This window comes from Callospermophilus lateralis, chromosome 3 (genome assembly GCF_048772815.1).
Source record: "Callospermophilus lateralis isolate mCalLat2 chromosome 3, mCalLat2.hap1, whole genome shotgun sequence".
In the NCBI taxonomy this organism is placed as follows: domain Eukaryota; kingdom Metazoa; phylum Chordata; class Mammalia; order Rodentia; family Sciuridae; genus Callospermophilus; species Callospermophilus lateralis.
The window spans coordinates 4,913,084-4,938,485 of NC_135307.1; the positions used below are offsets into that span (position 1 = coordinate 4,913,084).

Consider the following 25,402-nt stretch of genomic DNA (forward strand, 5'->3'; position numbering starts at 1 on the left):
AACATCCTAAAGAACTAAGTTGATGTCGAAGCCAAGGAAAGAGGTAAGTTCTCAATAGGATCACTAAGTTCTAGAAGAGTCTGCTGTAGTTGTGGAATCTTTTTACTTGAAAACCACTGGTCCTATTTAGAAGTAACATTGGCCAGAGGCCAGGGACTAAATGGTGTTTTAAGTTTTCATTTGGTTCTAGCAGTACACTAACAAGAGTATATCACATCTGGAATTTACTTTAAAATAATCTGATAGGAGTGGGAAAGTAGGGAAGGAAATATAAATGAAATAAAATTGGTCACAAGTTGTAAAGTAAATCTGGATGGTGGGAGCTCACAACTCCTGCTACTTCTGTGCATGTTTGAACATTTCTCTAATAAAAAGTGGGGACAATGGAGAAGCAGCGGTTACTGAGGTTCCAAAGCCACTCATGGAAGGACACTCATGGAGAGACAGCCAAGACCTAACCACCAGTGCCAAGTGTCTCCGTGGAAGTCATACAAAGCCTCCTCTAGGTCTCCCTAAGGATCCGGAAAGACACACGAAGAGCAGTGTCGCAGCACCCCGCCCCTAGGAGAACCCTGGGCAGAGGGCACACGCTCCAAGACCCCAGAAGGCTGACCTGGTATCTCTGACTCTGGATCCTGGGGAGGGACAGCACAACCATCTTCCACGCAAACATTTCCTGATAGAGCTTGTATCTGCATTCTTCAATTGGCGGATTCAAATAGATTACCTGATTGGTTATTCTTAGCTCATGAACAACATTCTGTAAAAGAAAGGTCTCATTATTTATTCAGCATTATATTTCAATAAATATATTCAAGACTATTTTGAATCTTAACTTTCTCTAAATTATTATACTACTTCAATCTGAACAACCAAGTCTGTCACTTTATTAGAGGACCTTTTGTAATTTCACGTTTATGATGTACACCCTTGCCACTTATATCATAAGGTAAAGGCAAGTGGGGTGCAGTGGCGCACGCTTGTAATCCCAGCAACCCAGGAGGCTGGGGCAGGAGGATCGCAAGTTGAGGCCAGCTTAGTGAGACCTACTACTTAGTGAGACCCTGTCTCAAAATAAAAAAAGGGATCAGTGGTAAAGCAACCCTGGGTTCAATCCCCAATACCAAAAACAAACAAATGAATAATGCATGAGAACTGGGGCTGTAGCTCAGTGGTTCAGGCCCCCCACTCACACAGTCGAAGGCAGGCACTGCTCTATCTCCTCACGGTCCCTGGTGCCTGGGTATCGAATACACAGCCAATGCTTAATTGAGCACCCTGAGACTTGACGTCCCTGACCTCTGTTGATATGGCCACCTGAAGCCCAAGAAGCCAAGGCCCCGATGCAGAGAGAGTAGGTGGGTGCTGGCTGCCAGCCATACACAACAGGAACTCTGGTTTACCAAGCTGAACTAATCTGTGCCACCTGCCAGTGCTTTAAGCTCTTCTAGAATTCCAATTCAAACCAGGTAATTTTCCCACTTCAGATAATTTATTGGCTTAGACATACTCATTGTTCCTCTGTAACTGAGTACTTTAAAAAATATGCTCCAGGGGGCTGGGGCTGGGGCTCAGTGGCAGAGTGCTCACCTAACCTGTGCGGAGCCCTGGATTTGATCCTCAGTACCACATAAAAATAGACAAATAAAGGTATTGTGTCCAAATACAACTGAAAAATAAAAAATAATAAAAAAGTATGCTCTAGGCATAGAATACCTATAATACTAAAAAGCAAAAAAAATTCAGGCATTAAGGATTTGGGAAAGGGAAGAAAAAGATAAAAAAAAAATCTCTTTGCTTCTCCCAGTTCAACATCTGCACCTGCGATTCTTCTGGGCTTACATTCTGTGAGCCTTTTTATTGTCAACTGTAAACACAGAATAAGTGCCTGGCTTATGAACTGCAGGGCGGCCTCCCACAGTGGCATACAAGGTCTGTGGGCAGAATTCTAACAACAGAACTGCACAAGTCTCTGGAAAGCTACCGGTGCTGGCTGACCACTCCTTCACACAGGTGGAACACAGCTTGCAAGCAGAGATGCCGTCTGCAGGGGCAACCCCTGGGCTGCTTGTACTTCCACAAGACTTGGATTTAGACTTCTACTTGTGGGCAGAGTGTGTCCAGTTCATGAAATAATTTCTGAATAGCTCATGAATGCTTGGTAGGCAGAGTCCCCAGTGTAGATTCCTTTCTAAAATTTATGTATTTATTATTTTTTAAAAATTTTACTTAGAGACAGGGTCTCACTGAGTTATTAGGGCCTCACTAGGTTGCTGAGGCTGGCTTTGCACTTGTGGTCCTCCGTTGCCTCAGCCTCCTGAGCTGCAGGGATTATAGGTGTGCACTACCACACCCACCTTAAAGTTTATCCATTTCTTATTACTTCCTTCTTTGAAACTGTTTTAGGCTTACAAGTTGAGGAGTGTCACCGACTGTCTCTCATGTAAACACCCTTCACGAGGACAGAAACACCGCTGACCCGAGTCCGTGAACTATGGCACAGACTTCAGTCAGGTGCCCAGGACCTGGTCCAAATGGCCACATGACCCTTGTCACATCTCTCAATCACTTCCAACCTGCGACATCTGTCTAGTTTCTCCTTGATATTCAGGAGCCTTCAGTCTGGGACTGCAGAACATTTTCTCATGGCTAGAATGAGACTGAGGACTCTGGGGAAAGGCCATAGAGGTGAAGTGCCCTCTAATCACACATCACAGGGCACGTGGTGTTCACTTAGGTCACTGGTTATGGTGCCATCAGGTTTCCATGCTGTGGACTGACTTTTCCATAGCACCTCCACCTCTTTAGGTGCTGGGGGTGGAGCCCAGGGCCCTGCGTGTGAGCAAGCGCTCTGCCACTGAGCCACACCCCCAGTCCCCATGGGTCCTTCCAAGGGAGGACCATTTTGCTCACTTGCACATGGGATGCCACAAGAGGTACTCACTTTGATCTTGGGCTCTCCACCAGGCTTGTGACTGACTTGTGGAGCATCTGTATCCATGTCAACTTCTGCTTTATCTTCAGCCTGTCCAAGAAGGACCTGGGTCCAAGCTCTGAGGCCAGCTTGCAGACGAACGCCCAGTATTCTCTCAATCTACAGAGAAGTTAGTGTCAGCTCACAGACACACGCATCAGAAGGCGTCGGGGTCCAAGATGGAAAGCTCCTGCCTCTGACCCTCGGCCTCATTTATCAAGTTCCCAGCCTCACACAGCTCATCTCAGGTTCTGTGCTGCGTCTCTGGACCAACTGAACTTCTATCCTCCCAACTCACAAGAGGCCTTGTGCCATGCAGCAGATTCAGTAAAGGTCTTAGTGATTACTTAACATAAAAGAAAATTCACAAACATGTTCTCCTGGTAGCCTCAAAGACAAAACTGGGAAAACTATAATTTGGATATGAAACAATAATGACATCTTGTAGATTTAGAATTAGACAAACAAATTTCTTAAACAGACATCTACAGGCCTTTGTTAATTCTGCCTTGAGTCACACAACCATCCGAGAGTGTGGTGAGGACTGTGGGCACTGTCAGATTGTGGGTTCAGTAACTCCCCTCCAACAGAGTCCCTCTGTGTGGATGAATACACTGCCAAGGACCTACCCATTTAAAAAGAGAAAGGAAAAAATACAGCCTGGGGGGCTGGGGATGTGGCTCAAGCGGTAGCGCGCTCGCCTGGCATGCGTGCGGCCCGGGTTCGATTCTCAGCACCACGTACAAACAAAGATGTTGTGTCCGCCAATAACTAAAAAAATAAATATTAAAAAAATTCTCTCTCTCTCTCTCTCTTCTCTCACTCTGTCTTTAAAAAAAAAAAAAAAAAAAATACAGCCTGGAAAATGACCAAGTGCAACCTCTAACCTCTCCTACCAAATCCTCCTTCCTAAGACTCTACTGCTGGACTCTCCCATCCAGTACTGAGAGAACCACAGCCCTTGCCCTAACCCCAGGGGTGAGCAGAGAACCTCTGCACCAGGAGCAAGAGGAGCTTTGTGTTAGGTTTCTTTCCAAGTTGATTGTGGCAGGGTAATCAGAGAAGGCTGCCTGAGGGCTGGGAAGTACAGGCCAGGGGCCAGGGGCATGGCTGAGTGGTAGAGGCAGGGCTGAACACACTTGAGGCCCTGGGTTCAATCCCTAGAACTACCAAGAACCAAAAAAGTCAACCTAAATCATAAGAGCAGAAAGGAGACGGGCAGAAAGTGCCAAGTATCTAGCAAATAAAGAGACTTTCTCTTCCCTGACGGCTGTTGCTGTCAGCTCAATGCTGACATGGGTACTGGCCTGTAGAGGCGCAGTTGAGCTCTAGCATCAGTTAATCAAGACTCTGGGGGGAACTGGACTATCACTGGTCATTTCTAAGGAAAGCAGCTTTTTAGTGAGATGGATGAGCTTACTGAACAGGGTCCACTCCCACCTCACCAACAGCATGAAAAGCACTCTCCCTGACCACCCTCACCTCCATGTCAAGCTTGTTGACCCAGATGGGCAGATTGGAGTAGGAGTGCAGGTTTAAGTCGTCCACGGCTTTCTGGACTCTGTTCAAAATCTCTGAGAAAGTCTTATGATCGTACATGCATGTTTCCAAGGAACGCACTTCCAGGTCTATTTTTTCTTCAATGATCAGCAGATCATCCACCTACAGGAAGACAATAACAATTAAAACGGATGTTTTAATTTTAATTTTTCTATTTTTTATTTTTCCTATTTTCTATTTTTTATTCACTTTTTCTATTCCTCTATTGTTGACACACTCTTCTCAGTTCATTAATAAAAGCTGTGGCTGAGTAGTTCTCAATAGAGAGTCAATCTTTGCTGTCAGGTGAGGAGGACACTTATCCCAACGTGTTCCTAGAGGGAAAGGCCCGGGGTGCCATCAGGTCCTCTTACTCCTGCTCACAGGAGGGACAGCCTCTGGCTGCTAAGTCCAGGAGAAGGAAACCAACAGCCCCTCCTGCACCCCCAGGAGGAAGGTGGCTGCATACAGATGAGTGGTAGTGTGGTGCACTCGCTGTGGCAGACTCCAGGCCAGGAGGCCTACAGCTGTCTGAGGGAGCTGGAGCCTGGGAAGGAGGTCTACATCCTGAGTGAAGGACTTAGTGCAAGCACTTCAGACCTAGTCTCGTTCTCCCTTGATCTCTCTTGGTTGACAGCATCCTCTGACCCTCTCCACCCCTCAGTTTCTAAGCTTAGGGTGTTACTCATCAGTCTCCCGAAAGCCCCATTCCCAACACAGAGCAGGGGGGACATCAGCTCTTCACCCTCTGGGCTCTGGTGGCCCCAGGCTGCATCTTCTGTGGGAGGATGCATGAACTGACTTAGCTAGGACACTAGGACACATCCTAGGGATTCACTGCTAGGACTCGAGCACTAAATCAGAGCCACCTTTTCCTGGAAGTTGAAGACAGTCTCTGCCAAGCGCTGCACGTAGGGATCAAGTTTGTAGGACTCCCACACCAGGGCAATGCCTTCTGCGATCAAAGCCTGCACCTCCTTCTTCAAGCCAGCCACCAGGAGCGAGATGGTGTTCCGTTCCTCCACCTTCTCGCAGGTGCGCTCATAGGTCCGGACACTCTCGATCAGCGAGATGGCAAATGGGTAGAGCTGGTTTGCTTGATGAGCCTTGTTCACAATGGCCAGGGGAACCCGGAAGCCAAGCCACTTGAGGTTTCGGACTTCCTTTGAAAGTGTGATGATCTCAGGAAGGAAGTTCACTTTCAACTTCAGGACATTTCCTGTCCGGCCGCGAACGCGAGTACTTTCAATAGTAAAAATGCGGCCAGAGACGCCCAGGTTGCGCTGCTGCACCTTCCTCGCCCAGTCGTCGAAGATTTCCTGGGTGTTGAGCTTCATGCGGAAGCTATCCCCATCCTGCTTCAGCTTCTGGCCCTCCACGTGATTCTCCCAGCCCTTGCCAAGCACGTCCTCCACTCGCTTCATGTATGCCGTGAGCTGTCTGTCGATCTGCTTAGCCCAGATGATGGACCCTGACACCGGGGGCAAATCACGGACGTGACTCATCTTGCAGGCCTGGCTCTGGGGGTATTGGACCTTGAATTTGTCATGGAGAGACTCGATGTCATCTTTCACTCGCTGGATCAGCTGGGTCTGGTACTCACGAATGGCCCCACGGATGTGAGGCCTGACAAACAGTGCATTGAACCTGGAGAAGATCCTGAACATCTCGTTGGCATTCTTGGCTGTGCCCAGCTGGTCCCGGAGGCGAGCAGTGATACGGGTCTCCACCCGGTCGATCCGCTCATCGTACCTCTTCATCGCAGCCTCCCAGGCCTCGGTGCCCTCTTTGGAGACATCCAGCCCATCCACTTCCTTGACGTTCTCGTAGGCCAGGTTGACTTCCTCGATGGCATTTGCATCCGCAGCGTCGAAGAGGACCTCCGCCACTTTCATATCCTGGGGCTCAGGAACCTCCCCTTGATTCTGTTGTGCAACTGCCGTGACCTAGAAGATTTGTAACAAAAATTTATCAAATGAAGAGTTTTATTTTGTTATACACATAAATTACTAGTCAGCAATATAGGTTTTAAACTTTTAGTCATACATTTTGTAACAAGATCTCAACAAAGCCAAAGTAAATATGACATATTTTAACTGAACAATAGAAGTTTTCTGAAAATATGATTGTTGGATTACATTTATAATGGAAGAAAAGAACAGGTAGAGATGACGGGTGACTCTTGTAGAGCCAAAAGAGGCATGTACCTAGAAATAAAAGGAGCCATGGTTTTCTTTTAGTCAGTCTCAGGCACACACGATCACATCCACGTGTTAGAGGTGAGGAGTCTGAGATAAAGCAGTGCAGTGATGTGTTCAAGCCACACAGCTGACAAATGGTGAAGCAGGAACAAAACAGCCAGGCGTCTGGCTCTGGGGTCCATGCAAGGTAAAGGAGGGAAGAAGGGAGGGAAGGAGGGAGGGAGGGAAGGAGGGAGAGATTATGAATCTGGACTGAAATGCTTAATACATAATCCATGGCTCTTCAAGACAATATTAACATGAAGAAGATGGGCTCCAGGGAAAGAACCATTCAGTGCCAAGCAGAAAGCAGGGTTTTGTTTTTTTTTTTTCAAAAACAGGCATTTAGATGGCACATGAAGAGCTATTTATGTATTTATTTATTTAGATGTCAGAGATTGAACCCTGGGACATTTAACCACTGAGCCACATCCCCAGGCCTTTTTTAAAAAAAATTTTAAATTTGAGACAGGGTCTCACCAAGTTGCAGAGGCTGGCCTTGAACTTGTGATTCTCCTGCCTTAGCCTCCCCAGCACTGGGATTACAGGCACGCTCCACTGTGCCTGGCACAAATCTTTAGAATGCAAACCTCACCTGTGGCCTGAGGACTCTGACGATGACAGCTCTTAGTTGCTCGTGCTGGCGTCTAAATTTTCTCATTTGATCGAGGCGAGCTTGAAGCTTTCTGTGAGCAGGGTTAATTCGCCACACCATCTTCAGATTTTCTTCCCTTTTTCTTTTGACAATATCTCTCAACAACACCTGAAGCTTCTCATACTCATCATCCCAAGTTTGAAAAACTTCAAAGCAAGCTACCATAACCTAGGATAGGACATGAATCCAGGAAAAGAAGTTTATTATTAAAGCATGCTTTTACCTCATTGCTCCAAGATTGGTTTTCTAATATAATAAAGCTTACTTTTTCGAATTCTTCATAAGCAACATGCATCAATTTTCTAGTGCCCAATACTTTGAGTAACTGAGAACTCAAGTCTCTTGAAATTGCTTCTACCAAACGCAGTGCCCTCTGAATGGGATATTTTGTGTTTCGGATCTTTCTCAAGTGGGTGAAAATGGCTACAAGCGCCTGTCGTATCTTGTCCAGCTCAGTGGCAGACAGTAAGTCATTCAGAGGGAAATCTTTCATTAGAGGATTGTAGTCATTCACTGTTTCCAAAGCTTGTTTTAGACCTAGATTGACAGATAAACAGTTAAAGGTCTTCATATAAAGTAATATTAAGTAAAGGAAAACGTACCCTTACAAGGGAATGGTCTGATGTTACATGGGGTCCGGTGACACAGAAACCTCCTAACATCTGAGAAAGGAATGCTGTTAGCAGGGTAACCCTGGTGTGGCCCTGGGTTTGTTTTTTTTAAGAGTCAAATCAACTCATATGTACTCTAAACACTGTGCGCAGTTACCTTGTGGATTTTATTTGCATTCTATATTATCTACATGTTCTACCAATTACAATTAAGTTTAGAGAAACTAAAGTTTTGTCATACTTGAAAACACTAAGATTTCCTAAGGCTCAGGTGAGGGGAGCATGTTACTGACTTCTCTTCCTGGCATAAGATTTAGAAAGAAATAAAAATTTCACATGTATTTAAAAAAAAAAAATTGAAGTACACATTTCAGCGGTAGTGATTGCTCAGACAATGTGTACAATGTGACTAACGTAACCAGAAGGTTTTACTTGGAATCTCCTCTAACATTTAAAATGTGAGTATCATACCTTTTACGGGGGGCTAGGGAGAGGAACATGAAAAGCAATCTTTTTTATTTTTTGGTTCTGGAGATTGAACTTGGGGGCACTTTACCACTGAGCTACTTTCCAGCTCTTTATATTTTTTATTTTAAGACACGGACTTGCCTAAGTTGCCCAGGCTGGCCTTGAACTTGTGATCTTCCTGCTTCAGCTTCCCAAATGTCTGACACTACAGGCGTGTATCACTGCACCTACTTGTGTTCATGACTTTGTCTAGTAAGTATCTGTGGGCATAGACTTGTAAAGAAATGCCTCACAGTACCTGGTCATTCAAACATTTGTGTCCCCAGTATAATTCAAAATCATGCTGTTCCATACTCAGAAAGTGAAATTTACTTTGACTACTCAGAATAGGGAAGAAGACAGAGGGGAAGGCAGCAGGTAAAAAGAGGAAGAGAAAGTAGTACCATCGGCTCTTCTTCCACAGCCCCCTGGGCAAGGAACTTCTGCTCAGTTTAAACATTTTGCCATTATAAAAAGCACAACTGACTTTATACAGAAAAAAAGTGCAACCCATATAAGAAGGCAAGCAGCTGAGAAGCAGGAGGGACACTCCAGGCTCACTGAACTAGTGCCTGGAGACTGCTTCATGTTCTCAAAAGCCCTGGAGGGAAGAAGGTATGTGGGAAAATCATTTTAATTCCTGGAACTGAGGGAAAGATGAGACAGGATGCAAGAGGGAAAACTGAAAAAGAGTACAGGGTTGAGGGTGTAACTCAGTGGTAGAACTGGAGATTAGTATGAGTGAAGACCTAGGTTCCATGCCCAGCACCAAACACAGTACATTTATTCATTTTCACCTAAATGACCATATAAAAGACCTCACAAAACCAGACCAACAACTTATCAGATCATTGTGGTTTTCACCTGTGTCTGTGTCAAAACTGACAGTGGCGTGGAAACGCTTGCCGTGCTTCAGGATATCCAGAGTCAGGAGAACTTCTGGGCTCTCCCGCTTCTCCTGGATGCGGTACAACGCACGCTCCAAGTTTAGCCAAAAACTGATTTCCTGTAAGGCTGTTCCTGATGCAGGATCTCGATCAAGTTTGGTCACCTTTTAAGACAATAACATTCAGGGGTACTCACTATTTAAACAGAGAAGGAAAAGTATCATTAATGAAACACATTACAACTTAATTTTTATACCTCAAGTCAAAGGCATGAGCCTGCTCAAGATCAAAGCTCTCTCAGGGTTAACATTAAACTGTTCAAACTGCATCTGACCACTCCACCCAGACCAGGGCTGACCCTGTACTGGGCATGCCCAGAGGCAGGAGGGGCCCCACCACCAGCTGATCACTTACTGACAAAGCTCAGAAGAGTCCCCCATAGGTATTAAAGAGCAACACATTTACACAATATGTCTCAATAACGGGTTCTTACTTTTTGAATTTCTCGGATCCACCGGTTAACTCCAGATTGTAACTGATTGAGAAAAGTTGGGTCTTCAACTTTATCGCCAAAATCTGTAACTTTGGGCTTTTCTCCACGTTCATAACACTGCTTTGCAACATTTGTAATAATTGGGTGGATTGGAAGGCTGATTTCTGGAATCTCAATGTTCTGCTGTAAGTGCAGGAGTCCCATTTCAAGTTCTGCAATCTTTTTCTCAACTGAAGGAGCCATTTTATCACCATCCCTATAAGACAGGAAACATTAAAAAATTAGGGCATGACTTGTCTCCAGAGATCCTGCTATTTCAGGTCTGTCAGGTATTAATAATACCACATTTATTAATGAAAAGGAGATATATCCTGTTGGTTTCCCCTCCCAGGCCTGAGTTTCACATCATTTCCTACACTGCCATGTTTACACATGAAGTGGATGCAACACAGACCACAGAGGGAAATGACTTTACCTGTCTGCTTTGCCAGACTCCCTGATATAGGACTTAAAAAATGGAGCCACGGCGTTGCTGATGAAGGAGTGTAGCGTCTCATATGGTGAGTCTTCACTGAGAGTGAGCACGCGCAACTGAGAAGACACCGGCTTGTCTGCGTCGATCACAGGGGTGCGTTTAATGAATGCCAGGCTGGAGAGAGTGAGCAAGGAGTCAGCACAAGAGTCTCATTCCTAATCTGTCTTAATAACTGCCACCTTTGTGTGCATATAAATCAAAACTTAATTTGCTTGTTCAACTTAAAAATCATGTAAGATCATACTGAACTGCTGGTTTCTAAGAATGAAACGTACTGCCCATCCACCTTTCTTTACCCACCCAGTGAGAACTAGTAGTTCAGGGTTGGGGTTAAGGGTGTTCTCATGAAACCAGGCAAAGGCTATCTCACACAAGTGGATTCTCAATCTTGGCCTACAGCCGACCTCCCCTGTCAGCTGTGCTACCAGACCACACACTCTCAGGTCTGATCTCAAGCTCAGCTGTACTGCTTGCACCATGCACCAAGTCATGCATCAGCTTCAACAAGCAAACTGCCCACAAGCTGAAGGGGCAGCCCAGGCTCCCCTTCACCTGGCCCTGGGAGTCCTCTAGCTCCACCTCCAGATGTGTGCTACACCCCAAGAGGACAAAAGCTAACCAGGCATCTGGTTCTTAAATCTCATGTGCTTTGTGTCTTTGCTTAAGAAATCTATACTCGTCTGCTGAAAGTCAAGGTAACTCTCAACTCAATTCTGGCATGACCTCCTCCATGGGCTTCCCTAATCAGGAGCCAACTCCAATCTCCATGTTTCCATGATGTTTTGCCAAGTATTATAATTAGCTGAGCATCTGCCAACCTCCCTCCCAAAAACAATGAGCTTCCTGGAAATAGGATCTGGGTTTATTTCTTTGTATACCACACCATACCTGCTGCTATACCTTCCATTCCAAAGCACTCAATGGTTAATTGAAAAGGTCTTGTAAACCTCTTCAGTGCCTTGGCCAGTACTTCACATTACTCTAAAATATCAAAGAGTTACTTTTATGGCACATTAGGAAGAAACAAAGTCACAACAGTATTCCTGCCCAAAATGTATACTGTGAATCTAATCATGAGGAAGCAGCAGACAAATACAGTTATGGGAGTCTGTAACTCTTTTTTTTTTTTTTTTTTTTTTGAGAGAGAGAGAGAGAGAATTTTTTAATATGTATTTTTTAGTTCTCGGCGGACACAACATCTTTGTTTGTACGTGGTGCTGAGAATCGAACCCGGGCCGCACGCATGCCAAGCGAGCGCGCTACCACTTGAGCCACATCCCCAGCCCCGGGAGTCTGTAACTCTTAAAAAAAAAAAAAAAGAAGCAAAAAAAAGTCAATTTATGAAGGCACAGAAAACCTGAAGGGCCACCTCAGATTAAAGCTTACAGACAGAAAATCAATGGCAAAGTGTTATTTAGACTGGATTCTGGTTGGGAGAATTATTAAAAGGGGCATTATTAAACTTGTCCTATAATTAGAGAATAATACTGTGTTTCCTGCATTTGATAAGGCTATGTGCTTGTTCTTAAAAAATATACCCTGTCCAGGTGTGGTGGTGCATGCCTATAATCCCTGCAACTCTGGAGGCTGAGAAAGGATTACAAATTTCACACCAGCCTGGGCAACTTAGCAAGATCGTGCCCCCAAATCAAAAATAAAAAGGAATGAGGCTGTAGCTTAGTGCAGAGCACCCTGGGTTTAATCCCTATCACTACCAAAACAAAGGTCACATTCTATTTTTTTTTTTTTTTTAGAATTTTTTAATATTTATTTTTTTTTTTAGTTTTCAGCAGACACAACATCTTTGTTTGTATGTGGTGTTGAGGATCGAACCCGGGCCACACGCATGCCAGGTGAGCGCGCTACCACTTGAGCCACATCCCCAGCCCAAAGGTCACATTCTAGCTATTATCCATGCAACTCTTCTGTAATCTTGAAATTAATTTAAAAAAATTTAAAAAGCTTTAGGGCTGGAGTTGTGGCTCAGTGTAGAGCACTTGCCTAGCACTTGTGAGGCACGGGGTTCGATCCTCAGCACCACATAAAAATAAATGAATAAAATAAAGGTCCATCAATGTCTAAAAAATATTAAAAAAAAAAAAACTTTAGACAGCCAATTCAAAATAAATTAATATTTACATATTTAAGTTTGAATCTGTTTATTAAAGTACAAATTAGAGCAATCTTTCTTTTTTTTTTTTTTAATATTTATTTTTTAGTTCTCGGCAGACACAACATCTTTGTTTGTATGTGGTGCTGAGGATCGAACCCGGGCCGCACGCATGCCAGGCGAGCGCGCTACCGCTTGAGCCACATCCCCAGCCCAAGCAATCTTTCTTGAAGGTGGGAAATCTGGTAATATGGATTAAAAATAATAACGTTACTTTGCATCTGAATTAATAATGCTACCTTTAGGAATTTATCCCCGAAAGAATCAGAGCTGAACATAAAAATGTTTACTAGTTATTTATAATAATGAAGAAATCAGATATAATCTGAGAATATTAGTAGATGTGTATATTTTAGCTCAAACGTTAAGATGAATATCGTGAGGTGCAGTGGCATACACCTATAATCCCAGCAGTTCGGGAAGCTGAGGCAGGAGGATTGTGAGCTCAAAGCCAGCCTCACCAACTTAGCAAGGCCCTAAGCAACTCAAGTGAAACCTTGCCTCTAAATAAAATACAAAACAGGGCTGGGGATGTGGCTCTGTGATCTAGTACCCCTGACTTCAATCCCTAATACAGAACAAAACAAAACAAAACACGGGGGGGGGGGGGGGGGGGGGCTGCGGATGTGGCTCAGTGGTTGAGTGCCCCTGAGTTCAATCTCTGGTATCAAAAATAAATTAAAAAAAAAAAAAAAAGCTGGGGCTGTAGCTCAGTGGTAGAGTGCTTGCCCAGCATACGTAAGGCACTGGGTTCAATCCACAGCACCACAAAAATAAACAAATAAAATAAAGGTATGCTGTCCATCTGCAACTACAAAAATATAAAAAAAAAAAAACAAAACATAATTATCATGATACTACAATTAAAAAATATCTTAAAATTTACATTGGGCTGGGGATGTGGCTCAAGCGGTAGCGCGCTCCCCTGGCATGCCTGTGGCCCGGGTTCGATCCTCAGCACCACATACAAAACAAAGATGTTGTGTCCGCCGATAACTAAAAAAAAATTAATATTAAAATTCTCTCTCTCCCTCTCTCACTCTCTCTTAAAAAAAAAAAAAAATTTACATTGACTTGGAAATCCCCATAATTTGATAACATGAAACCAAAGATAAGATACTGACATCAAAAACAGAAGGTTGGGGATGTGGCTCAAGCAGTAGCGCGCTTGCCTGGCATGCACAGGGCGCTAGGTTGGATCCTTAGCACCACATAAAAATAAAATAAAGATGTTGTGTCCACCGAAAACAAAACAAAACAAAAAAAACGGAAGTCTTTTTTTTTCGGTACTGGGGATTTAACCCAGGAGTGTTTAACCACTGAGCCACATCCCCAATCCTTTTTATAAATTTTTTATTTAAAGACAGGGTCTCACGAAGTTGCTTAGGGCCTAAGTTGCTGAGGCTGGCTTTGAATTCCTGCCTCAGCCTCTATAGTTGCTGGGATTATGGGCATGAGCTACTGTGCTTGGCTTAAAGAATAGAAGTCTTTTTTTTTTTTTTTTTTTTTTTTTTTTTTTTTAGAGAGAGTGTGTGTGTGAGAGAGAGAGAGAGAGAGAGAGAGAGAGAGAGAGAATTTTTTTTTAATATTTATTTTTCAGTTTTCAGCGGACACAACAGCTTTGTTTGTATGTGGTGCTGAGGATCGAACCCGGACTGCACGCATGCCAGGCAAGCGTGCCACCGCTTGAGCCACATCCCCAGCCCCAAGAATAGAAGTCTTAAAGTTTTCTTAATAATGAGTGTCTGAGTCGATGGACATTTACATTAATTTACAATTATAAATCTATAATCTGAAGTAATGGTATATTTGTACTACTTACCTATTGGACTTGACTCCATAATGAATGTCTATGTTGATGTTGTAGGAAATAAATTCTTTTTCTTCTTCTCCTTCATCACCAACATCCTCTACAAATCAAAAACATCATAGCAAATTCACGTCATTTCAATTTCTTACCAACTGTTTAGGGAGTTTTTACTGCAGCCTACCCCTAACCTGACATTTAAATCCTTGAAGACTCGGTGCCACCTATTTTTCCCTCCCACCCATTTTCTGACTCCTGACTCAGTCCCTGACCTGCCATGTCACATGGAGGTAAGTAGTTACCTTCTCCGCACATGCCAGGTGGTACTGGCCTGCCTGGGTGGCTGGAAGGATTGGCAGCAAGTGCCGGTGAAGCAACAGGGCAGGAGGGGCTGCCTGAGGGCAGTACGGCTGCACTCAGCTTCTGCCAAGTTTTTGCTATCCCTGCCCAGGGAGCCCCGAACGCTGTGCTCCAAATATAGAAGGCCCTCTCCACCTCCATCCCCTGAGCATATTCTGCTCTGTTGTTTACCCAGCACTCACTATGTGACAGGCACTTACACACATCATACACTGTACCCTAGTGGGTAGCATGACTGTTGTTATTCCTGTTTTCCAGGAATGAAGTCCAGTTAAATGGTCCACAGACCCTAGGCTGGAAAGCACCAAAGTGAGCATTCAGAGGTCTGTCATTCCAAAGTGCAGGCCCTTCACCCTGTCAAGAAACCCTCCAGGGGCTTGCAAGGAATTCACCTAGCCCTCCCCTCCACTGTACAAGCAGGAGTCACTTTTCAAAGCTTTCTGAAATCAACAGTAAAAGCAGCCCCAAGATGCATGTAAATCAACTTTCTAAATAACTCAAAATCAAAATCAATAAGACAATTGTAAGAAGACAATCCAAACTTTTGCATCACAAGATACCTAAACATTCTAGTTATCTTTTCATGACACACTGTATGAAATCAGTGTTAGCAAAAATCACAATCTAGGAATTTTTTTGTTTGTTTCTGCGTTTGCAGGAATTGAACTCAGGGCCTTGTGCATGCCAGGCAAGTACTCAACCCCTGAGTTACATCCTTAGCCCAATATACAGCTCTATCTTTCAAGAAGACAATTCTTTGAAATTATTGTTTTGGTATAATTTTATGAAAGGGAGGAAGGAGTAGGTGGCAGAACATTCCAGCATGTCAAGTACTACCTAGCTGTTCTTTAATGACCACTGTCTTTTTTTTCCTGACTTTTAAAAAATATAACTTTATTTTATTTATTTATTTTTATGTGCTGCTGAGGATCAAACCCAGGGCCTTGCACGTGCAAGGCGAGTGCTCCACTGCTGAGGCATAACCCCAGCCCCATGACCACTGTCTTTTTGGTGAGTTCAGACAGAGTGCCACAGAGGCCTTGAGCACAATTTGAGATACAAGGTGGTAGGATGCTGCCCGCCCAGCCCAGATACTGCTCGCCCACAGAAGAATCTTTGCATATCATCACGTCATCACCAAGTCTCACTGTTGGCACCTTGCCTCTCAGCTACAGAAAATGAAGTCTGGGAGAAACTTGCTGTGGACAGGTATTTGAGGTAAAGAACGTTGGTCCCTGGCTGTGCTGTGACCCACAGCAGCACTTGCAATGTGGACTAGGAATTACCAGACCTGACCACATGCCACCCAGAGCTACTGAGGCACAGGTGCCCATTCCATCCAGATCATGAAGGTGGAGGAGACTGCAGCCACCAAGTGCCACCAGCCAGGTCAAGCTTGCCCTATTGAGTCCTGCTGTAACCAGTGCAAGCCAAGAGGTCCAACATGCCCTCTAAGTACTCTCCCACCCTGCGTCTGCCCCCCCAAATTCCTGTAGACCACCAAAACACTTTTAATTAAAAAAAATATATAAACCATGGTTTCAAAAACCCTACACACATCAATTTTTCTAACCATTCAAATGTGGCTGTACTACAAGAGAAATCATGAGGCCTGAGACCAGTCACACATGAGGACTGCCTTCACTAAGACACAGCAGGTGACAAAGAGCACAGAGAAACCCCAAACCAAATAGCCGTCCAGGGATTGGGTACGAAATATGTTCTTCCTCAGTTGTCTGAACTTTTCAGCATATTGTTCTATGATTTATATAAAAAAGGATCATTAAAATAACACTCAAGCAACATTCAATGGCACAACTAAAAAAATGATGCCAGTTTTCAATCCTTTCTCCCCCTCAGGGAGAGGCGCATCATCTACACAACAAGAAAAGATGCACCCTGGCCAGAGCTACAGTGCTGCTGGCATATTAGAGTCTGGGACGAGGCCCCATCCCCTGCGACAGCGAGTCAGGCAGCCTGGCAGATGCCAGCTGGGCACAGGAAGACTGCAATGCAGCAGAGTGCTACCGTGGCTCCGGAAGGCACACCCAGTGACATCATCCTCCGACTACAACAAGGTAAACAGACGTTCCTTACTGCTTCCTTACACTGACTTCTGATGATGACACCTAATGGAAGTCATTATGAACCCATCAGAGAACACACTGTGGACTAGTGGTTTTATGCATAGCCCTATTAAATACAGATGAAATGAATACATCTGAATCCTACTTATAGAATTTATTATGAAATTGTTTGGTAAATTGCTATAATGTGTCCTTTTTGCCTCTCTGTAAATTATTAAATCATCCAAGTAATAAAAATGTGACATTTTACTTTTGTAGAAACATTTAAAAAATTGTTCATTGTTAATTCCTAATAACAAAAAAGGGTCAATGCTGTTAGAAACTTATATACACAAATGCAATCTACATGTTTCATCAGGTAATATGAGTTTCAGCAAAGCCTGAACCAGGTTCCTGATGCCGGATACAGTTTATGTTAACTCATACTGTACTGCCAGGGGATAGTTACAGAATCAAAGTAGCACAGCAGCTCAGGAAGAGGATGCCCACAAACTCCTCTGCTGCAAGCTGTGCTGCTGCACACCACAAAGTCCTACAGATATTCTGGTTACCTTCTGAAAGATTACTGATTTCCTAGAGATATTTGAAGTGACATTTAGCACTCATTTGTGTATACTTCTATTGAAAGACTAGTTTACTGTATTTTGAACACCCAGTGATTTACATCATTACATTGTCTTGCTTAATGAAATATAAAAAAGGTAACAGTTCAGTTACCTTAAGAATCATACTCTCTCCTGAGTAGAGAAGCATATTTTCACAAAGTATAGTACAGACACAGTCAGAAAATGAATAAAGAGAAAATTCCTGTTAAAGAATAGGCAAGCCAGGCACGATGGCACTTGCCTGTAATCCCAGTGACTCAGGAGGCTGATACCTTTTGCTGATACAGGGGGATCACAAGTTTGAGGCCAACCTCAGCAACTTGGTGAGGACCTAAGCAATGTAGCGAGATCCTGTCTCATGATAAAAAATTAAAAAAGGCTATGGATATAGCTCAGTGGTTAAATGCCCCGGGTTCAATCCTGAGGGATGGGGTGGGGGGGCAAACAAACACAGGTGAGGTGCCCTTGCTCTTCTCCTAACTGTCCCCCAGTCACAGAGCACGTCTCTTCTCCGTCCAGCAAAAGAGGTCATTCATTTCTTCTGGTCCCTGGGGCTCTGGTCGATCACCATCCACACCCATCCTCCTCTTGATCTCCTCATGACTTTAGTTTTCCTGCTACTATCTAGGGTGCTTTCTGTCACCTCCATTGGGTCCTCCTGAGAAGACATGACTGCCACAACCTTGTGCTCTGGCACAAGGTTAAGAACCTGGTGAGAGAGTCTTTTTTTTCCCCCCAACTTGAAAACTTCCATCAAAACATCCCCAGACAGGTGTGAAGGGAGAATTAAACCCCATATGTGTGACGTAAGAGGGCTTCATTTAATATTTCCAGAAAGGAAGAAGAATAAGGAATTAAAAAACTAAGTTACTAATATTCAAGAAACTTAAGACTTGGTGTTTTTTATTTAATACCAATTTCAAAAGAAGTAATTGATATAAAATAGACTAAAATGAATACTTCCATATTAATAGCTATCAAGGAACTGCACAGAGATTAGTTTTCAGAACACTCCTTCAAACATCATTCTCCCTGATGGGTCTTAAAATTCGAGGGTTTCTTTGGTTTCCTCCTTTAGGAAAGACAAGGACTAGACTCATTTGCTTGCTGTTCCCAGCCTGATGCCCTGAGGTGCTGATAACCAATTCCCAGGCATCTTTACTTTGTAAAAAGAAGCGACTGCGGTTTTCCCTTTGCTGCACATAAATTTCATTTACTATGCTACACTACATATTCAATTTTCCCTTGCTGCAGATTGCTTTGTTTTCTAAGGGAGAGGAGCACAGGGTAGGAACAGCCCAAGCCAAGGGACTCCTGCCTAGTGCTACAAGACATTACTGTTTTATAGAAAACATTTCCTATTAATTTATTCATTGTAACACTAACCATCTGAGGGCCAAGCTAAGGCCAGAAGCAAACACATGCTGTGATCTACCATTAGAAAATCTGGTATCTGGCCAGGCACAGTGGCACACGGAGACTGAGACAGGGGGATTGCAAGTTCAAAGTCAGCCTCAGCAAAAGCAAGGTGCTAAGCAACTCAGTGCGACCCTGTCTCTAAATAAAATACAAAATAGAGCTAGGGATGTGGCTCAGTGGTTGAGTGCCCCTGAGTTCAATCCCCACTACCCCCCGCAACATAAAAAAATCTAATACCTGTAACCTGGAACTTTTTGAACACTGACATGAACCTCACAAAGCTTCAGATCTTGGAGAATTTCATATTTCAGATCAGTGATGCAAAAATCCAAAACCTGAAACAATTCTGGTCCCTAGCATTTTGGATAGAGGACAGTCCACTTAAACTGTATTTTTTGGTCATTAGTTTGCTAAATTTCTTCATTCTTTGTGAAAATTAAATCATCAGAAAAATAATTCTTTAAAAAAACCACAAAATCTGGGCTGGGGTTGTGGCTTAGTGGTAGAGCGCTCACCTAGCTTGTGTAGGGACCCTAGGTTTGATCCTCGGCATCTATAACTAAAAAATAAATATTTAGAATAAATAAATAAATAAAATGAATATTTAGAATAAATAAATAAACCTACAACTAAAAAAATAAATATTAAACCCACAAAACCATTTCCTATAAGGCTTTCTGCACTCTATGAATTGGACATTATAAAACGCTCTAGTTTCCGTTACCATTCCAGTCCTTAGCCATCTCTATAATAACAAAGAGGAGGCAAAACCCCCAAATTACTTCTCAGAAGAAACTACGATTACAAGCTTAAAATAAGCAAGCATGAAAGGCAGCCTCTATTTTCTGTCATAAAGGCAAAGTTCTACATCTAAGATACTTGAGTGAAACACACACACACCCCAGGCATCAGAGCCTGGTCTGACTGCTGGCAGGCTGCAGAGTGCAGAAAAACATACCAGACACCACCCAGTCTCCTAGACAAACCCAACGAAAAACGCATGTCAAGTAAAAAGTGGTTCAAAACAGCACTAATGATGAGAAATGTCTAAGTGTGAATACCTATTTGGTCACAATTTTATAAGTATACTATGGAGAAAATAATTTTCTGCAGACTAAGAATTACAGACAAACTTTCCTTTTTCAAATGAGAAGCTGTAATTTTCTGACTCTCTAATTTTTTTTAAAGAATTTAACTTTGATTTGTTTTTATGTGGTGCTGAGAATCAAACCCAGTGCCTCGCCAGTGCTAGGCAAATGCTGTACCTCTGAGCTACAACCCCAGCCCCAGACTCTCCAATTTTTCACAAGTAAAATAAGCTGCTAAACTCACAACTTTCATTTCTATATTTTGAAGAAGGCTGAATTTTACAAAAGCTCACAGCTAGCTAGGGTAGCTTAAAATTTTTATACACACACACATGTACATATACATACATATGTATGTATTTGGCTTCATATAAAAATGCTCCTATATTCAATACAAATGTTGGAAGCTTTTTCCAAAAAAAAAAAAATAGGGGAATAAAATAGAAAAAGCAATTTCCCATTAATGAAATATATTATGCTACTTTATGGTGGTTTTCCATTTAAATAATTCTGATTTGTTTTCCCTATTAATGCAAGCCTACCCTTTCATTATAATCAACTATTGGATGCACATATTTGACTAACCGTACAAATGTCAAAATTAACTCATACAAACTACCCCTAAAAAAGCCCAACTAGCAAGGGTGCTGGGTCTGTACTCATCTAACTGTCCTTGTGTAGGAGCTGGGGTATAGCTTAGCGATAGAATGTGTACTTACAATGTCCAGGGCCCCCGAGTTTAATCTCTAGCACCAAAACAAACAACAACAAAAAAATAAACTCTCCTTATGTGGCCCAGATGGATGCTAATAAGACCAATGAGGCCTTATAGCATAAACTTGGATTAATTTTAAAATCTTTCCTTAGATTTTTGTAAGTGAAAAAGAAACTAAAGACAGATTGAATTGACAGAAATACCTCAGGGAGTTTTAAAAACACAGGACTGAGGCAGCATTTCCATTTTAGACAGTCTCATTCCTGACTTGACTTTAAAAAGTGCAAGTCATTATGGAGCCAAGATTTGGATGACTGGATGTTCTTTGCTGAACGAAAGAAAAGCACACAATTCAAATATGCCCCCCACACCTGCAATAATTTTAGCAAAGTTTAATTCTAAGATGTTTGGAAAAAAAAAAAACTACTGATGATCTTTTTAGAAGCAAAGAGCAAAAACTTGCAATTTTTTTTTCATAAAAATAAATCATGACCCAAGGTTAAAAAAAAAAATCACTGATTTTAAAACATAAAGAGTGCAATGAAAATATGATAAAGAATTAGCTATGGTCAAACTACTCAAAATATAATAATTTAAAAAACTAAGATTTAGGGCTGGGGATATGGCTTAAGTGGTCATGGGGCGCTGGGTTTGATCCTCAGCACCACATAAAAATAAAATAAAGATGTTGTGTCCACCAAAAACTAAAAAAAAAAAAAAAAATTAAAAAAAAAATTAAAAAAAAAATCCACTAAGATTTATTTGAAAAATGACCAGAAAGATATGGGCCAAAATGCAGTCAGTGGTTCTACTGGGGTAGAAGAATTCGGGTGATTTTTATCTCATGTGTATGAGAGAAACATGGTTTTTGTCAAGAGTGGATGAGTTTTCTTTTCTTTGTGATGCTGGACATGAAACCCAGGGCTTCATGCATGCTAGGCAAGTGCTCTGACACTGAGTGCTCGATTTTTTTAAACACATGATTTACATACAGGAATACATTACCCCAAACATGACAACATTAATGCTTTAAACATGCTCAAACAGCTTGTTTGCTTTGAACATTCTATAGGGATATAAGAAAACTATTCTTTCATACCCTCAGAACCTCTGTCCCAAAAGAAGGCTGCAGAGAAGCATCTCTGAATAAGAACAGCCTCTGAAAGAAACAAACTATCACAAAGAATCAAGCTTGTGAGACACAGAGGGCAGGTAGCCTGGGTTCTCTATGGCCAGCAACCCACAGCTTTTTGAAATTTCAAGAAACTTGCTGGCAAACATTTTCAGACAATCTCCAGTCTCTGGGTGCTAACCTTAAAACTGACTTGGATATCATCCCTGGGATCCCAGATGCAGATGGATGGTGCCACACCCATTCACGAGCTTGTCTCATATGCTCTCCATCTAATACAAAGTGGTTTTTTAAAGAATCAACAAAAAGGGGCTGGGGTGGTGTCTCAGTGGTGGAGCGCTTCCCAAGCGCTGGGGTCGATTCTCAGCACTGTATACAGATAAATAAAATAAAGTTCATCAACAACTAACGAATATATTTTTTTTTTGAATTTTTTAATATTTATTTTTTAGTACTTGGCGGACACAACATCTTTGTTTGTACGTGGTGCTGAGGATCGAACCCGGGCCGCACGCATGCCAGGCGGGCGCGCTACCACTTGAGCCACATCCCCAGCCCCCACGAATATATTTTTTTAAAAAATCAACAAGTAGGCCAGGCAGGCATGGCGGCCCACGCCTGTAATCAAAGTTGCTCTGGAGACTGAGGCAGGAAGACTGCAAACTCAAGATCAACCTCAGCAACTTAGCCAAGTCCTAAACAACTTGATGAGACTCTTGTCTCAAAATAAAAAGGGCTGAGGATGTGGCTCAGTAGTTAAATGCTCCTGGGTTCAATCCCTGATACCAAAAAAATAAAAAATCCAAAAAAAAAAAAAAAAAAAAAAAGAAACCCCATAGGCAATTTCCAGACTCCAGGTGGGTGTGCTTTTTGAGAAGACTGCAGGAATATGCAAACTTTTTGCCTCCTCTCCCAATCTCTTTCTTTTAACCTGTAAAATCAGACTTAAATACTACAGGCTTATTATTAGAATCATGTAAGCACTGCATAAATTGTAGGCATAATTAGTGAAGCGATGGACTGGAAACTGATACGATGAGTCCAGGCTAAGGACAAGAATTAGGTGCTGACCTTGGGCCAGTCATGTAACTGGAGATTCGGTTTTCGGAGAGATATACCCATTCAGCACCCAGTGAGCATCCGCCCTCCAGCAGAGATGCTCCGCAGGCACCCTGCTGGTACTGTTATCCTGTGAGCCTCGGCCTCTGGGTCCTGCAGGGCAGGCCCCAAATGCCTTCTTGCCTAGGCTACCTCTGACCCACCACGACCTCCTTCCTCAACCACAATCCAGCTGCCACGGCTCCCAGGTTTGCTCCTGGGTCTGCTCCCGAAGCCGCCTAGGCCTGGTCGCGAATCGAAACTGAAAAGCTCATGTGACGTTGGAAGCAGGGATGCGGCCTCCGCTCGCACTCGGCCCAGGGAGACGCTGTCTCCACCCAACTCGGCCATCTTGAGCGGCCCGAGCACACAAAGCGACCCCATTGTTTGAGTGATGGCAAGACAGGGGCACCCTGATCCCTTCCCTTAACCAGGACGCGGGCACCCCGCGGGGCTCCAGCCCGGGCAAGGAGTGAAGCAGCGCCAGCCTCTGCGGGGCGTCTGGGGCGTGGGGGGGCTCGTCCCTCCGGGGCGGGGGGGGGGGCGTCTGAGGCACTGGGGACTCCTCCCATCCCCAGTGGTGTCCGGAATATGGGGGCTCCTCCCTCCCGGGGGCATCTGGGGCGTGGAGGGCTCCTCCATCCCCTGTGGTATCCAGAAGGTGGGGGGCTCCCCCCATCCCGCGGGGCATCTGGGGAGTGGGGGGCTCGTCCCTCCCGGGGGCGTTTGGAGCTCCTCACAACCCCAGAGGTGTCTGGAATGTGGGGGGCTCCCATCCCACGGGGCATCTGAGGAATGGGGGGCTCGTCCCTCCAGGGGGGAGACTGGGACTCCTCCCATCCCCAGCGGTGTCCGGAATGTGGGGGGTTCGTCCCATCCTGAGTGGTGTCAGCGGGCGTGGGGGGCTTGTCCCTCCCGCGGGCCGCCCCTGCCCTACGCTGGCCCTTGCGCCGGGTCCCGCACCTTTGAGGGTGGAGCGCTCCACCAAGACCGTGTGGACCTGCGGGTCCGACAGGAACTTGCGCATCTGCTCCAGGGCACTCTTCTCCTCCAGCGCCGCCTCGAGCGCGGCGGGCGCCTCGCCGCCATCCTCCAGCAGCAGCGGCACCAGCTTGCGCAGGTGCTTCTGCAGCACCGACACGTCGGCCACGTTCTGCACCGCCGACACCTCCAGGCCGGCTGAGCCGTCCTCGCCACCGCCGCCCCCGGGCTCCGACATGGCGCCGCGCTCGGGACCCGCAAGCAGCGCTGAGAAGGTGTCCGCGACCCCGCGAGAGACAGGAGCGAACGAGAGAGAGAGAGGGAGAGAAACGGGCGCCGGAAGTCGCACCGTCCGCTAGCCCACGGCCGACTGGGGTGAGCGGCGCCGGCTCCGCCCTTTAGGCAGCCGCCGCCCGCCGGCCCCGCCCCGCCCGCCAGCCGCAGCCGCCGCAGCCACCGGCGCCCGCTCGCGGCTGGCGTCACGACGCCGCGCATGCGCTGGGTGCCTGGCGTCGCCGCCGCGCGGTCTTCTGGAACTTGTAGTCCCGGCGCTGGGCGGGGCCCGAGTCTCCTCACTGTCAGCCCTGCTGATGCGGACCTGGCTTGGCATCCGGGGTGAAAGCGGCGTGCTACGGAACCGCGTCTGCCTTGTTCACTGCGGTGGAAGGTGGACGCAGCGAATAGCACACATCCCGAGAACGCCACAAATAGCTAACGAATGATGTGTGGATGATAACCCAGATTTAACAGGCGCTCAGTTTGTGCCGGGCTTTGTTCTAAGCTCCTAGCGAGTGAAGGAATGAGTGCACATTAAATGCCGCTATGTAGGCCTGGTCCGTGTCGCCCTACAGATGCTTACGTACCCTATGTATACGGAGGTACATGAGAGTTTTTTCAGAGGAGGAGGGATGGGGGGCCGTGCCGGTGGTCGCACTGCTTGGTAGAAGGGGACATTCCGGTGGAGTAACGGACCTCTACCAAGACGGAGAGGCCTGAAGGCTGTGGCTGGGGCATTTACTGCAGGGCAGTGTGAAATTAAGCCAGGAATGACACGTGGACACAGACTCTGAAGGGACCTGGCTCCCAAAGACCAAATCAGGCCTCCCCCCAGGCAAGGATGCTGCGAGGGGCGCCGCCTATATTGAGGATATGTGCTTATAGTAGTGATGCCCCGTAGCAGCCCTGAACTGGCACTGCCCTTTCGTGGGCTTTGGCATTTGGGACAGTAGAAAGCAAGGGCTGGGATGCTTGCTGGCTAAGGTTCCCCTTGTTCTGTCCCACCCCAACCTCCCCTACACCACGACCACATAAGGGCCAGAATCCAGGAGGCCCTCATTTGTGGTTTAGAGATGGCAGTTCCTTCTAAGGAGGTAGTAATTGGCCTTATAAAGTTCAAACTCATAACTTGCTTTTTCAGTTGAACAGAGGGAGGGAAGCCAAAGGCATTTTTTATATGAAAGTGCAGAGTCAGAGAGCTGAATCCTGATTGGTGAACTGAT

At 44.8% G+C, this 25,402-nt stretch overlaps 1 protein-coding gene across 2 annotated transcripts in view; it reads right to left on the bottom strand.

Annotated features, from left to right (window-relative positions):
- Window positions 1–24,314, bottom strand: part of Dync1h1 (dynein cytoplasmic 1 heavy chain 1) — a 65,369-nt gene extending 41,055 nt beyond the window's left edge. For both annotated transcript variants that reach the window (XM_076849633.2, XM_076849632.2), the window contains exons 1-11: window positions 23,886–24,314; window positions 14,434–14,521; window positions 10,382–10,555; window positions 9,907–10,162; window positions 9,391–9,577; window positions 7,674–7,945; window positions 7,349–7,576; window positions 5,383–6,459; window positions 4,457–4,636; window positions 2,945–3,094; window positions 614–760 (exon numbers count right to left, since the gene is read on the bottom strand). In XM_076849633.2, the coding sequence (XP_076705748.1) occupies window positions 614–760; window positions 2,945–3,094; window positions 4,457–4,636; window positions 5,383–6,459; window positions 7,349–7,576; window positions 7,674–7,945; window positions 9,391–9,577; window positions 9,907–10,162; window positions 10,382–10,555; window positions 14,434–14,521; window positions 23,886–24,141 (3,015 nt within the window). In that variant the 5' untranslated portion in view covers window positions 24,142–24,314. The remainder of the gene's footprint in view (window positions 1–613; window positions 761–2,944; window positions 3,095–4,456; window positions 4,637–5,382; window positions 6,460–7,348; window positions 7,577–7,673; window positions 7,946–9,390; window positions 9,578–9,906; window positions 10,163–10,381; window positions 10,556–14,433; window positions 14,522–23,885) is intronic.
- Window positions 24,315–25,402: the final 1,088 nt, after the last annotated feature.